This window comes from Engystomops pustulosus, chromosome 1, assembly GCF_040894005.1.
Source record: "Engystomops pustulosus chromosome 1, aEngPut4.maternal, whole genome shotgun sequence".
Lineage (NCBI taxonomy): Eukaryota > Metazoa > Chordata > Amphibia > Anura > Leptodactylidae > Engystomops > Engystomops pustulosus.
Window position 1 is genome coordinate 227,664,729 of NC_092411.1, and position 16,488 is coordinate 227,681,216.

The 16,488-nt window shown below is 40.2% G+C and overlaps 1 protein-coding gene across 1 annotated transcript in view; it reads left to right on the forward strand.

Moving 5' to 3' along the window:
* The first annotated feature begins 214 nt into the window (after nt 1-214).
* Nucleotides 215-16,488, forward strand: part of SPOCK3 (SPARC (osteonectin), cwcv and kazal like domains proteoglycan 3) — a 202,687-nt gene continuing 186,413 nt past the window's right edge. The window contains exon 1 of the mRNA XM_072120146.1: nt 215-532. Within this exon, the coding sequence (XP_071976247.1) occupies nt 335-532 (198 nt within the window). The 5' untranslated portion in view covers nt 215-334. The remainder of the gene's footprint in view (nt 533-16,488) is intronic.

A 16,488-nucleotide genomic window follows, 5' to 3' on the forward strand; every position in this document is an offset into this window, starting at 1 on the left:
CAGCTTTCTGCTTGGACTTGGCAGCTGACATGTATGATGTCTGATACTGCACACACTGACTTGCTGCTATCTGGGACTGTAATCCACTATATATAGAGAGTATATGGAGAGTATATGGAGCCAGTGAGTGACTAAGGCTGTTGTGTGTTTGGTAGCAGTGACTTGGAGCTTTTTTGCTGACTTGAGAGGAGGGAGGAGGCACAGGAGGCACAGGAGGCAGGCGCTGAGCACATTGGGCTCTGCTACAGACAGGCAGCAGCAGCAGCTCCTGGTACATCTCTGGCAGCAGAGGTGACTGCGCTCTCATCATTCCGCTTTGTGTCTCCTCCAGCAGATGATGAGGATGATGGTGGTGATGGTGAAGGTAGCCCTGCTCTGTGTGTATGCAGCAGGAGGGTGCTGTGGGGCTCTGGCAGCGGCTGCAGGAGCGACGGGCAGGTCAGACAGAGGCAATTTCCTGGATGATAAACAATGGCTCACCACTATATCCCAGTATGACAAGGATGCCGGCCACTGGAACCGATTCCGGGATGTGAGTGCACCTTTACCTCTGCTTATTCCCGCCACCCACAGTGATTAATGCCTAACTTTCCTGTTAACCCGTGCGGTGCTGGTGCCCGGCCAGTGCCCACAACTTCAATGTATCTGCTGATCAAAGTCATGCCATGGCTGCCCATGTAGCCCAGGGGTACTGCTGCCTGCTGGCAAGGGTGGCATTTGCTATAGTTTTTAGTCACCAGTTGAGGTGAGACCCAGGCCTCCCTATATCACTGTAGTTATGTGGAGGAATCACATACATGACTATAGCATGTAAGGAAATGCTGCTAGTACTTCTATATAGCACATAGGTGTTACCACACAGCACAGCCTGAGTATACATGCTGCTACAATGTAGCCACACTATGCTATGTACCATTCTCTAGTCCATTGCCTGTGTCTTTATAAGCTCCTTAGGCTCTTAGAGGTGTAAGACCTAGCATTAACAATATAACAAGAAGGATCCTATTAGTTCTCCATACCTTTTGATGGATTACTGCAGGTTATGATTATTAATGATGCAGCCTCTTTAATATTGGGAAGTGTTTCAGTTTGCTTTTCCTTACATTAGTAGAAAGTTTGTAAAACACTGAAGGGAAAGTGACAATGTGACAGTATTGCCTAATACTGGGGGCATTTACAACACTTACTGTACACTGGCTACAACTTTTCTGTGGATTTGATTTCTGACAGTGATTTTTAAAACAAGAAGCTGTGGCTGGACAATGTCTTCTCCCTTGGCATGCAGATTTCTTCTCTGTCTGTATTTATTAATACTATTATTATTATACTGTGCAGAATATATAAAACAATTGGCCAAGAATTCCTAGTGAGAACAGTCTTGGTACAACTGACTACGTTTTCCATAATAAAAATATTGAAAATCTCATTGCAAGGGTTGCGATTCGTGGAAAACTCTTTGGATAGGAGATGTTTCTCAAATACATGAAAAGGATCTGTCTCAGACTTCTATTCAGATATGACATGTCTAACATAGTATCACTTTTCCACTGAAGCAGTATATTTATGAAGTAGTCAAGGTAACATACCCAGTGGTACAGTGAATGATTACTGGGTACATAGTGACTGGTGACTCATCTGTTTCATAGATTAGATATATCACCGTCAAGGTAAATTTTGTATCTGATTAACAGTGAGAAAAAATACTGGACAATTAGGATTCGGATTATTTATTGATATAATTGTATGTATCTGAATGGATTTGGGTATTTTACTAGAAAGCAGTAATGGAGACAATTTGTGTAAATTGACTTCTTGAAGTTCTGCATTTTAATTCGGGAGACTGGCATTTACATAGTTAATGATAGCCTGGCATTTGCCCACCTATAATATGTAGTGTATGCTATTATATGAAGTCTGGCAATGAAGCAGGATACAAGGTACAGTGCAAGTTATGCTTCTGCATAGAGTCTATTGTCTTAGTGTAACTCTACTTATAGAAACACTGTTTTTTCTTACAAACTTTAGAAATTCCTTGATGCATTATATGACTTTTTAAATTAAGGACAATTCCTTGCTTAAGGATTCTTTCTTCACTCTTCCTTGCAGAGCGCTTCTAGTTCAGAAATATTCTTTGGTCATCTTTCATCTTTCTGGTAGTTCAAGGTTGAGCTTGAAGGTTGCTTTCATCATTGTCCTGCAATATCAAACCTTTTTCTGCACCGACTGTGGGCAGTTGACTTAAACTCTCATGAACTTAAATCACTAAAACTTCCAAGTAAAGCTGGAGATGGAGAGTCAGGTAGGGGTGATCAGGCTGTAGACACCACCATATAGCAATCAAAGATGGAAAATAAGGATTGTAGTTCCAAGAAAATTTAGAAGTTGGAATGTTATATTTATATGCATTTTTGCACATTAGATTGGATTATTATGCATTTATACTGAAGTGATAGAGAGTTTTTGCTTGGAAAACTGTTTGTCATGGAACTATATAGATGAAAATAAATTAATGTATTTAATTAATAATTAATTCATCTGCGGTCCATTCGTCTTTGTCTACAATGTTACAATGTGCACTCAAATGCAACGGCTTGATCAAAAAAATGGCCTCAATGGTCTCTTCTCATAATTGAGATTTGGCTGTGAAAGCCTCTACCCTCCTGTACAGTCCCATCCACTTTTAGTTAAAGTGCCTTTAAGGCCACTGACATGTTTTTGTACTAGTTTCAATCTTAGCCATCATACATTTCCTCTATATGGTTTGTAACTATTTTCTACTATAAATCTTGTAACATTCAGTTATGTTAATTTTGGGAAGTTTTAAAGGATAACTTAATCTTTTTTATTTCTTAAAATGAATATAGCAGGTGATAATAGTAAAGTTTTTAATTCTCTGTGCCTATCTACTACTCTCTATTCTCTTGTGAGCAGTGTATCCTAAAGCTTGCAAAGCTCTCTCCACTTCAGATATGGAGACTATGGATTAACTCTTTCCATTTCTGTAGACCAGTGATGGCGAACATTTTAGCGGCCGAGTGCCCAAACTGCAACCCAACCCCCTTATTTATCGAGAGGTGCCAACCAAAAATTAAAGCATTAAGTTATTGCTCCCTGTTCTTCAACAACTTTCAATCATATTGGCCTCCTGAGGACAGCAGCACAGTAGAAAGATGGAAAATTTGCATCATTTAAACTTCTTTCCAGTGTCCCTCTGTACACAGAGAATCATGGGGCCAGCAGGAGGTCCTCCAAAGATAACTCGGCCCTGTCTACTCATTCTCCCTCTTCCTACAGTTGTAAGTAGAGAAGTAAGTAACAAAATATGTCTGAAAGCAGCATCTTTTAAGTGGCTTGGAACGGCAGGAAGATTCTTTGAGTTCTGTCTAGTGAACTGGGGCGATGGCCCGGGTGCCCACAGAAAGGGCTCTGAGTGCCGCCTCTGGCACCCGTGCCATAGGTTCGCCACCACTGCTGTAGACTATTTCTATTATGATTGCGACTGTCTTTAAAGAGTTAAGTCAATGGATACTTTATCAGGTTTCTTTATCTATGAGCTGTCAATGGTGTAGGGGACAGAAAGCAGATTTACTGGAACTGTTTAAATATGGAAGAAAGGCAGGGGAGAAAGAAGGACAGAGGAACAGATATCTTTCAATAAAGTACAATACAGAGGTTACAATTATTATCTGCACTGTTCATTTATAAAATTTTTAAAGTTTATTCACGCTTTGCATTGTTGTGTGTAAGCAACACTGGTATTATTTAACGAAACTGTGAGGTCCAAGTCCAAAGAGTAATATTAACTGGTTTTGGACCGATCACTGTGAGAAGGCTACCTGCACTATTGGGCAGATGAATGTCACATACACAGGCAAAGAATAGAGGTTGTAGGAGGTCTTTCATGTCAGCATGATCCAGCATACCATAAGCTGTGCTTCATTGGATCCTACCATTTTTTGGGTCTTGCCACCTATCCAGTGGGTATTAGAGACCACCAGTTCTCTTCTGATGGCAGATGTCCTTCTTTTCTTGGAATATAGTGCCAGTGCCTGCAGCTTTTCCCCTATTCTTGTTTAGGCCATGTGCATCACATAGCTGAGCCAATCATGCACATATATGAGGGAGATGGTGAATTGGTTGTTAGTTACCAAACTTGCCATTCATCACACATCAACCAATGGGTAGATGTCTAGCTTACATGTATACTATTATAAAGTAAATGAAGAAAAACTATGTGTTTTCTTTGTGATTCAAAATAACTTCAAAGACTAAGTAGATAAGGTGAAGGAATGGCGGGGAAGAACAAAATGTGATGCCTCATTTTACAGACTGAAACCACTAGAAACAGTTAAAGGTAAATCTGATTCCATTATAAGGTTCAGATTCCATGGCCTCACACTGCAGTTGCCGGTAAGTTACAGGCACCACTGAAAATCAAGCTTACATGGAGACCAATGCACTTTATCAATGTGAAAATGGCAAGATTTTCAATCATATCTTTGTCACACTTTGGCCACAGTATGACCACCACCTGAAAAACCAGCTCATTGCTTCTACTTCACCAGCCATAGCCAGCCTAAAAGGGTTTGCCCATGAAAGAAAGTTCTCAAATCCCCTAGTGATGTTTACACAACAAAGATAATTTTTTTATTCCCTTTCCGTTACAATTTTACTTATTACTCATTATTGCTGTTTTAGCTCCTATAACTCAGTGATGGTCAGTGTAAAATTCCAGAGTGTGGGCGGAGACTTCATGATTCCTCTGTGCTGTGAGATGCTGTGTGTTGACAATGTGCTTAGATTGTCAAAGTACAGGATTTGTTTAGCTTCTGAACATCCAACTAATATCTGACACAGATGATAAAATCCATGAGATGGATATAAAACAAAATAACACTCTCCATTCTCCTAACTCACTTATAACATACACAGAGTCAGCTCTGCTATATGCCCTCCTCCCAAATAAAGACCTTATTGTGTCTGTAGCTAGTAGAGCAAGTCTCTGCACACTGCTTCTTGCTAGCAGGAAGTGCCTGTGTCTGAGCTGCTTTTGTAATGCAGGGGGGAGGCAGGAGGCAGAGAGCACTTCAGTGTGCAGACAAGAGAAGCTATTCCTAGGAAGAATCCAACCATAGTCAGAAGATTTACGGTCATAGCCGGGACAACCAGAATTGTGTACAGCCTGATAGAGACAGGTTGGAATTATATCTGTGCAATGCTGTATTTTTGTTAATAACAGTGAATTAGGGAATGTGTTCTTTTGTTATCCTGATTATATTTAAGAATCCTGTTTTCATGGGAATACACCTTTAAAAAAATTAGCACCACATTCCTGGATGCATTCTAGAATATTTAAAAAAAAATGGACTCAAGAAAGTGTTTTCCACAGTTTTTGTATATGTCATCGCCTATGACTCTTTGCAAAAAGAAACCATAAGAACAAACTTTAAATGAGTCAAAAAAATGATGTTTATTTGACTTGTGATATGCACAAAGGCTGTATACCCTGTTAGCACATAAGGATGGTAATATGGCCATCACTTGTAACTGCAATTGTGAGTGAGAATGAACAGCCATCTGAAACCAGAAGAAAGCTAATGTAACATACCTCATTGGATTTAATTTATAAGTATTACATTAATATTCTAAATCAGTACTTTATGTTGATATATTTTGGAGTGAAAAGAAACACAAATATGAAATTGGCACCAACATTCGTTGTTCCTAAATCCAGAAACCTTAATAATGAAGTCTATTTAGCCATCCTTGATTGTGTATTGCTCTGAAAACAAAGCTGTGATGAGGAGGACAAAGCCATTGCAGATATCTGCATAATGATTACCGCTCAGATTTCACAGCTGAAACTAAAACGTCAATGGCACCAGCTGGGCTATACCCAAGGACAGTGAAATCATGTTGGGCGATGCTAGAAAAGCCAGTAGAAATGTAACTACCAAATCTTCGGCGAAGAAATAGAATCTTCGGCGTAGACCTACACTTATCTAATCTCAAGTAGAAATCAGCTTTTAGAAATGCACAGGCAGGCTCTAATGCCATGTTTAAGATGTGAACATAAGACAATGTGACCCTTATGAAAATCTAATAAGCTTAATTCCAAAAGGCAGTTCAATACAAGATGATTGTAGAGAACATTTCAACTTTTTCGTATAACTTTTTCATTTAAGTAAAAGTGCATTGTAAGAAAATTAAATAATTTAAAGAAGGTTTTATTAGGGATAACATACATACCTTTAAAACTTTCCATGGTTCTCTTACTTGACGTGTCATGGAATCATCCAAGATACCGTACAATATTGCGCAATGTGGGCTTTTCTGCTTACACATATAGTGATGCCAGTGATTTACATACGCCTTTAGTGTAAATCTGGACACTTAAAGGGCTATTCCGGGAATATCAATGTCTGATACAAAAACCCATAATGATGTAAATAAATGAATATAACAAAACTCAATATCAGTAGTCACAAAATGGAGCTTAAATATGATTAAAAATGATTTTATGATTCCCAAAATTTTATGGCCTCTCTAAAGTATGCGGAGCTGTCACCAAGATAGCCGTCACTGGAAACTACAAGTCCCTTGAACAGTAACTCCTCCTACCTCTCATGTTCTGCTCCCAGTGATGATGTAACAGACTGTCCTGCTCTGTTACCATGATAATGATTTGTAACTGCCATCGCTGCACATTCCCTCACTGAGATGACATCTCACCTAAACACTGGCCATACTGGATGCACTGAAACCAACTGACTACAGCCAAAATAGTGGTGATCACATGTGAAATGTGATGTGGACATGTGACCAGTGGCCATCTTCTGTCCTGTGTCTGCTCCATGCTGAGGAAATCAACGGACTGATTAAAGGGCCAGTAGCATTTTAATTCTTCATTACAGTGTATGTCAGGAGCATTTTTCTGCTAATGGGAGCAACAATTTTAAATAACAACTAAGTACATATCAGCTTATATTTTGGAATACCTCTTTAATTCACAAAGCTGTTGTTGTATGTGTATTAAAGTGACTAGCACCTTAACGACCGTGTCAGCTTTTTATGTTGGTAGCAGGTAGCAATTGTAACCTGCAGTTTGTAGGACATTGGATACTGCAGGAGCCAGGGCTGCACTGGCATTAACAACCGAAATCAGAAAAGCTCCAATCCTGGGTGTTTAACCCCTTTGACACCATGGTTAAACATAGATCATGATGCCTAAGTGTCTGTAGTGGGTCAATGCTTGCTTCTTCTGTCACCTATTGACTGATGATGCCACACGACAGTCTGGGATTAGTGTTATTATAGAACGCCTGTAAATAACTAACATTGTAATACACTACACTAGTATATATTACATAAGAAAGTAAGTACATAAATAAACAAAAAAAATGAGCAATACACTAAGAGGGCTTTACACAAAAAGTTATTAGAAGTGATCAAAAAGTTTTGTGAACGCCGTTGTACAAATTGAAATTTCAGGTCAATATTTTTTTTAAAAAGTTATGGCTATTGGAGAGGGATGAGACAAGAAAATTTTTTTAAATAATTTTCAATAATTTAATTTAACCCCTTATCTCTGTACTTTATTTCCACATTTTTAACCAGGCCATTTTTGGTTTTGTTAAAGCCTTCTACAAGCTATAACTTTATCTTTCTATGGCATTATGGGGGTTGTATTGGTTGTTGTATTTTTTCCGATGTTGAAATGTAGGTTTTTAATAGCACAATTTTGGGTTTCATATATTCAACTGGTTAACTTTTAGTAACCTTTCTATGCAGTATATTTAAGAAAGAATGCAAATCAGACATTCTATAATTTTCTAATACATTTCTCTCTATTGTCGAACAAAATTTAAACTTTTTTCTCAGTTTCAATAAGGATACAGAGATACTTAATTTATGTGTTTTGTTTTTTCATTAAATTACCTTCCTTTGCATAATGAAATATTTATGAGTGGAAAGTTTTTGGTTTTGTGATTAATTCCAGTTTTTGTGTTATGGAAGATTAAAAAAATGTCTACTTGGGCATGTTTTAAAAAATGTTTTGTTATTTGAGATACAAGTGCTGTTATAGTTTTGTAGTCTAGATTGGCATTGGTGTGTAGGTATGAAATGTATGTGATTTTAGTTATTTATTTTTTGCATGCATTTTGTGTGTTATTTTGTAACTTTTTTTTAGATATTATTGTTTTTTTATATATAAAACTTTATTTTTATTCCATGTAATTTGGAATGCATTGTAAAGTAACATGATCATTGTAGACATAAATCTAACTAAAAAGATATTTGCTGTAATTAAATAAGATTGGCGCATAATAGAGACTGTTATTGTAAACCACTTTTCTATTTTTGTAGATTTTAATTGGTTAAAGTTTAGTGACTAAAGGTCTTTTGTAAAAGTAAAAAAAATAGATAAGTGATGAAAATTAAAGTCAATTAGCAGTTCTTACATACTTTCATATTTAGATTTGGCACTGATCTGTTATGTCAACCTGGATTTTTTAGAGGTTTGTCATGACTAAAGCAACACAAATATAAAAAATATAAATCTCATTGCAGTGATAGAAACCATTATTCTTACTCAACTTCTTACTTTTGTCATCAATTAATAACTAGATGAAAGTAGCATTGTTTAACAAAGATGTTTAATTAACAGGAGAATGACTGCAAGAAAAGCAATTATGATACAAGAAAATGTTATTCTTCAGATGTGTGCATGGAGGAGGTAGACTGATGGCAAAATCTGGCCAAGTTTCAAAAGTTGAACTGTTTGTGCCAGCGAAGCCATAGCTCCCAAGAGGAATGGAGACAAAAGGACAAAAACTTTCCCTTTACCATGCTTCATAGCAGTGTCTCTGTTGTACTTATGCTTTCTATACCTGTGTATAATCTTTTTCTACAATATTTGGATTTTCTGTATTATCTTTATGTGTTTAATTCTAATACTATTCTATCGTACTCAGGGGGCTTAAGACTGCCATGGGCCCCCAAGTATAATAAAAAATAGATTTTACACTTATTGCCTAGCTACAATACTCAAACCAAATTGTGCTGTGTCACAAATGCAAGTATACAGTAGCAGTTTGTGCACAGCTCATGTATACTGGATAAGGCCTCTTTGACAAGAACGTATGAAAAAGGCTGTATGCTAGCCGTATATACAGTTTATGCACTGTATCCTGCCGTTTAGATGTGCAGTATCAAGGGAAACTAGAACCAGTGGGAGGTGCAGTCTGTCAACGAGCCAGTAGTCAGCCATCCATCAGCCAACCATCATTTGCCAGCCTACTGTATTTTATATGGATACAATAGAGTGACATACATGCACATACAGATAAAGAATGTCACTTATATACGCATTCATAAGGCACAGAAGTACAGGACAGAAGAAATCAGATATTAATTTGGCTGTTGACGGAGATGAAAATAGTCGTCAGAAAATAGATCAATAGAGGAAGCCACTGACAGATTTTCGTGGCAGTATCTTGCGACCCCAGTAAACAAAGTCCTATGTCCCCTGCCGGATCTTTGTGCCTTGTGTCTTAGTGAAAGCTTGTGCCCTATGTCCTCTGCATTTAAAGTGATTTCCCGTTGTGACCTCAATTCCGTTCCTGACTTCGCTCCTGTCTGTTCTGACTTTCCACTACGTCCCTAACCATAATCCCATGCTGCCTGTCCTGACCTCCTGTCTGCCCAGGACTCCATCTCTTACGATTCTGCACCACACCTTGGCCGCCACCACGGATAAAGTCATGCCTGTGAAGCGAACTGGTGGTACCACGCTGCAGCAAATCCAACCAGCTTTGCGGCAGGCTCTGGTGAAAACCAGGTGTCACTTAGACTCTTCTGCGGTCCACTACCCATGGTGCATGACAATTACTTTGTTGTGCTACATTGTGCTAATGATAATACTTGTTCAGCTTTACATGATATTTAGAAGCTATGCTAAAGAAGTCAGTAAATAATTTAAGTAAATGGCTAAGCTGCAGTACCAGACACAACCTCTAGCCCGGAGCGGCACTGCCGAAAAGAGTATGGGGTACATTTACTTGCCCAGTCCCTGTGCGATCCCTGATCCGGACTGTCCGACGAGGATGAACTCTGCCGCGATTCATGAAGATTGAGCGCATATATCCTGCATGTGTCACTTGCTCGCTCAGGTCCGCCAGAGTTCACCTTCTACTTCTCGGTGCATGTAATTGCATAGGATGCAACACAAATTTAAATGTTAAATCCCGCGCATAGTCCGGATCGTCCGATGGCCGTCCCCCTATTTGTGTTGCGTGAAAGATGGCACGATTGTGACAAAAAAAGATTGTGTGGGACATGTCGGGAAACCCAACGAAAATGCGGTCGCGGGACCCTTAGTAAATAAGCCCCTATGTGTTTAGGGAAGTATAACAAAGTATAACATTACTTGTTCTAAATTAAAGTATACTTTAAGAATATTTTTCACATTGATCACAAAGAATATGGTTACTGTAAGACAAACAGAAACAGAAAGTAAAAGTACAGTTCTTAGCATTGTAGTGTAATGTACAGGGAGGATATCCTGTGGGTATGTTGTGGACTGCCGGTCCAAGATTAGTTGTATTACTTGGCATCCATGGTAAAGTCTATAGCGAGATTTTTAAAGCACATTTCACAGATGTGGTTATGTTTATGTGCCTGTCCCTGAGGATTTTTATAAATGATTGTTAATGAACATTTACATATTAACTTTTATCATACTTATCATGCATATCATTGCCTTGTATTCAAATGCACATTCATCTTCATTATATTGTCCAGATGGTGCATTCTCTGCTCCAGTCTGGTGTCCTAAGCAAATCGAAAGCATACTTGTTGCCAGATAATCTATCAGTATAAAATTAGTTGGTCACTTTACCAACATGGCACATTGATACCTATGCTCATAGACTTATGAAGCTCCACATGCTACATAATATACTTTACGACATAACTCTTATGTTATATTCTGTATTTTATAAATTATTCACAAGCTAGTTCAAACACATCCTCTGGAAAATGTTATATTTTTTTCAGCCAATAATAATTATAGCATTATTTCTATTATTGAATAACATGATTAGTTTATAATCTACAGTGCAGTGAATCATAGAACCAATTTGAAAGGGTTTCATTTAAATCAGTCAGATTGCAACAAGTATAACCCCTTACAATTCTATAACTTCTTCTTCCAAATTGTAGGGGCTATGTATGAAAAATAATATACATCCTTGTTGCTTTCAAAGAAATTAAGAAAATCTATAGGCACTGCTTATGCCATTAAATTATGTGATCATCAGCAAGTGTAACCTCCACTAGAAAAGCAGACATTTTGGCAATGTGTTGATCTGCAGCTTTCAGGCATGTATAATACAGGGCAAGAAAGAAAAAAAATCTATTATGATTTAAGGGAAGCAATTCTTGTTGACTATGTGGTGACAATGTGGTAAATCCTATAACTACAAACAATTAGGAAAGTTCTACAGTGAGAATGGTGCAAAAGCAATTGTATTGTTTGGAAGGGTTGTCAGGAATACAAGGGCAACATGGCTTAACTTTGCTAAGTTATATTTATAGGGGTATGTACATGAAAGAAAATTCTCAAATTTCAATCCCCTAGATATATTAACAAAATTTCGATCATTTTAAACCCTTTACTTTACAATTGTACTCAGTTTTATTGCCATATTAGCTCCTATAACTCAGTGATGGTCAGTGTAAAATTCCAGGGTGTGGACGCGGACTCTTTAAGCAGACATTTTAGGATCCATCTGTTTCTGAGCTAAATATGTGCTTACATGATCAGGGTACAAGGTTTGTATACACTTTCATTTACCTTCTGAACAATGTTCTAGTATCTGACACATAGAAAGATGAGGCAGATCAGAGATGAGATGATGAGATCCATGAGATGAATATTACACTCTGTTAGCACTGTTACATATCTGCTGTCACGCATCTGATCTCTAGTGCCTCCCTCCTCCTTTTCCCAGATAAAGAACGTATTTGACCTTATCTTGTAACTCACGATGTGATGTGTTGTTGTTTGCCGGAAGGAAGTCAGTGAGTGTGAGCTCATCCTAGAATGCAGGGTAGTGGGCAAGATGAAGAGAAGAGGTCAGCTCCACAGCGTCAGACTGAAAAGCAATATGGCTGCCAACCCTAAAGTGAGAAGATACAGGGTCAGAAAGCAGGGGCAACTGAAATTGTGTACACCAGAACTGATAGAGACAGGTTGGAATTATATCTGTGAAATGCTGTATTTTTGCTAATAACACTGAATTAGAGAATGTGTTACTTTGTTATCCTGAGTGTATTTAAGAAACTTGTCTTCATAAGAATATCCCTTTAAAGAAACCCCAAACTTTGGTACTATGTCGTTTGGACAAAATATACCGTAATGAGGATATTTGAGTATGATACAAAGGGTGCAGATTTTGCAACTAAACATAGCCTCATACTAATTGTCAATCATAGGGGGTGACCAAGGCACCTTTTAGTCGTGGATTCAGCTATTAAGTCACCTGTATTCAAAGCATCTATCTAAACTTTACAGCTGAATCTGAGTCATGTAACAGGACAATGTCACTAAGCACCAACAAAGCTGCAACACATCAGCTGGAAAAATGGAATCAAGAGAGCTGTACATAAACATATACTCACATACATAAATGTACTAAGGTTTATTGCAAAAGTGGGACAAAATTCCTGTAGAATGATGTAAGAAATTAAAAGTCACGCACAGTTTTAGATTACATCAGTGGCGCTACAAGACTTTCATATCCATGCAATTGTACTGATACAATCACTGAAAGATAAAAAATATAAAGGGCTCATGAAATATTTTATCTACTTCTGGAAAAGGCCTTGTGACCAGAGAACAAACAAGCCAAACTCATTTACAGCTTTTGTATGTAACCTCAAAAATGTTGTTTATGGTGGCTTGTATCTAAACGGGAACAGGAAATTGTCTGCTAACAATCATGCAGCTTGTATGTCGACTGAACATATCAATAATAGTTTGTCCCCATACAGGGTTTCTTTCAGTCGGGTAAAGTCCCTTACATTCAGTCTGGTTGCTGCTGCCGGGCAGTTTAACCCCTTAACGGCCACAATCCCCCCCCTACAACATGATCGCAGGGTAAAAAAACGGCTTGCCATGGCAGCCAGAGGTCAGATGAAGGCCACTGTCTGCCATGTATGGTGGACTATTAGGCCCATTCCAAAATTGGGTTTAATAGGCTACCTGCCAGCAAACCACTGACATATAAAATACAATACATTTTTATACTGTACTGCAATGTATGAGGGATCAAGGTATCCCCAGTGTAAGTCAGTAAACAAAAAGTTAAATAAAGTTTAAACATTAAAAAAAAAACATTTAAAATTTAAAAAAAAACACAAAAATCATTAATTTCCCTATATTTAATTATATTTTGTGTTAAAATATAAATTAAACAATAAAATCCCCTCCACAACATTGGTATTGTTTCATGCGTAGTGACCTTGGCCCAGCAGATGACATTATTATACCTGTATTGTGAAGAGTATGAAATAGAAAGCGGTCAAAAAGTCAGATGTACCCTATAATAGTTCCAATCTAACCATTACTAGAGATGAGCGAGCACTAAAATGCTCGGGTGCTCGTTACTCGAGCCGAACATTTCCAGATGTTCGAGTGCTCGTTTCGAGTAACGAGCCCCATTGAAGTCAATGGGAGACCCGAGCATTTTTCAAAGGGACCATGGTTCGGGAATAAAATGTGTTAATTAATTTAAAAAGAATGTCTTCTGATAAGTTAGCAGATGTATGCAAACATCTGCAATCTATTCTTCACTGTTCCGCGCGTATATTATCTCCCGACAAGTTAGCAGATGTGAAGAACAGTGAAGAATAGAATAAAAACAGTGAACACAGGATCATTTAAGTGAAAAACACAGTGAAGAATAGATTGCAGATGTTCGGCACATCTGCTTACTTGTCGGGAGATACGCTGTCTCCGTGCCCCGCTGTCTCCATGCCCCGCTGTCTCCGTGCCCCGCTGTCTCCGTGCCCCACTGTCTCCGTGCCCCGCTGTCTCTGTGCCCCGCTGTCTCCGTGCCCAGCTGTTTCCGTGCCCAGCTGTTTCCGTGCCCCGCTCTCTCCGTGCCCCGCTCTCTCCGTGCCCCGCTCTCTCCGTGCCCCGCTGTCTCTGTGCCCCGCTGTCTCCGTGCCCAGCTGTTTCCGTGCCCCGCTGTCTCCGTGCCCAGCTGTTTCCGTGCCCAGCTCTCTCCGTGCCCCGCTCTCTCCGTGCCCCGCTCTCTCCGTGCCCCGCTCTCTCCGTGCCCCGCTGTCTCTGTGCCCCGCTGTCTCCGTGCCCAGCTGTTTCCGTGCCCCGCTGTCTCCGTGCCCAGCTGTTTCCGTGCCCAGCTCTCTCCGTGCCCCGCTCTCTCCGTGCCCCGCTCTCTCCGTGCCCCGCTCTCTCCGTGCCCCGCTCTCTCCGTGCCCCGCTGTCTCTGTGCCCCGCTGTCTCCGTGCCCAGCTGTTTCCGTGCCCCGCTGTCTCCGTGCCCAGCTGTTTCCGTGCCCAGCTCTCTCCGTGCCCCGCTCTCTCCGTGCCCCGCTCTCTCCGTGCCCCGCTCTCTCCGTGCCCCGCTGTCTCTGTGCCCCGCTGTCTCCGTGCCCAGCTGTTTCCGTGCCCCGCTGTCTCCGTGCCCAGCTGTTTCCGTGCCCCGCTCTCTCCGTGCCCCGCTCTCTCCGTGCCCCGCTCTCTCCGTGCCCCGCTCTCTCCGTGCCCAGCTGTCTCCGTGCCCCGCTCTCTCCGTGCCCCGCTCTCTCCGTGCCCCGCTGTCTCCGTGCCCCGATGTCTCCGTGCCCCGCTGTCTCTGTGCCCCGCTGTCTCCGTGCCCCGCTGTCTCTGTGCCCCGCTGTCTCCGTGCCCCGCTGTCTCCGTGCCCCGATGTCTCCGTGCCCCGATGTCTCCGTGCTGCTCCGTGCCGCTGCCTGATGTCTCTCCGTGCTGCTCCCCGGTGTCTCCGTGCCGCTCCCCGGTGTCTCTGTGCTGCTCCCCGGTGTCTCTGTGCTGCTCCTCGTTGTCTCTGTCCTGCTCACCGTGTTTTGCAATGTGTTCTTCACACATATATATTGTTCTTCACATACTATTTTGTTCGCACGGTTCCGCGCGTATCTTCCGACAAGTAAGCAGATGTGCCGAACATCTGTAATCTATTCTTCACTGTGTTCTTTACTGTGTTTTTCACTTAAATGATCCTGTGTTCACTGTGGTCACTGTTTTTATTCTATTCTTCATTGTTCTTCACTGTGTTTTTTTAATTAAATGCTCGATCTCGAGCAGGGGAAATACTCGTCCGAGCAACGAGCCGTCTCGAGTACCTTAATGCTCGAACGAGCATCAAGCTCGGACGAGCATGTTCGCTCATCTCTAACCATTACCTTTTCCCACAATAAACAAAGCTTAATTCTAATCCAAAGAAAAAACAAGGTGGCACTCACCAACGTGACGAACTTTCTTTATTAGAGCGAGGTGCAGTACAGAGAAGAGCGGGGCCAGGCGACGGGCCGTTTCGCGCTAAGACGCGCTTTCTCAAGCCGTTGACGTCATCCGTCGGCGACTGCGCACAATATATACGCCAAAGTCCGCCGGCGGCGTCAAGGCAACAGTAAACAACAGTGACGTGCAGGTAAGTATAAAAACATTACAGAATTAAAAACAAACCAGCGTAATTCAGCAGTCATATTACAGGGAGAACATTATACATAAGTAAAATCGCGGAGTAATACTAGAACGAACCACAGTTAGTAGAAAGGTGATGTTATAACCTAAGTAGAGGTTTTTTAATAAACAAAGCTTAATAATCCTCTTGATTACAGAATAAAAAGTTTTAGCACTCAGAATATGGCAACACAAAGGCAAAAGCAGTTTCCTAAAAAAGTATTTTTATTTATAAGTAGTAAAACATTAGAAATCCTGTACTTGTTTCATGTCTCCTTAATCGTACTAACCTACAGAATAATTTTATCATGATCATTTTACTGTACAGAGAATTGTGTAAAAGTGTTAATTAAAAAACAAGTAGCAAAACTGCTGTTTTATTCTACTCTGCCACAGAATGATTTGAATCATTATGCTAGATTTACCATAAAAATGAAATCTTTGGAAAATACAAATACCGTATTTTTCGGACTATAAGGCGTATCGGATTATAAGGAGCACCATCAATAAATGCCTGCTAAAACCTGATTATAAGGATGAATGACCAACAGGTGGCAGACCTGTGCACAGCTCAAGGCACCTGATGTCTGTAAGTACAGTTCATATAAAAGGCGCACTGGACTATAAGGCGCACCCTTGATTTCTGAGAAAAACAAAGGATTTATTGTGCGCCATATAGTCCGAAAAATGCGGTATTATTGCAAAAAAACAAGCCCTCATATGCCAATGTCGGATAAAAAATAAAACGTTATGTGT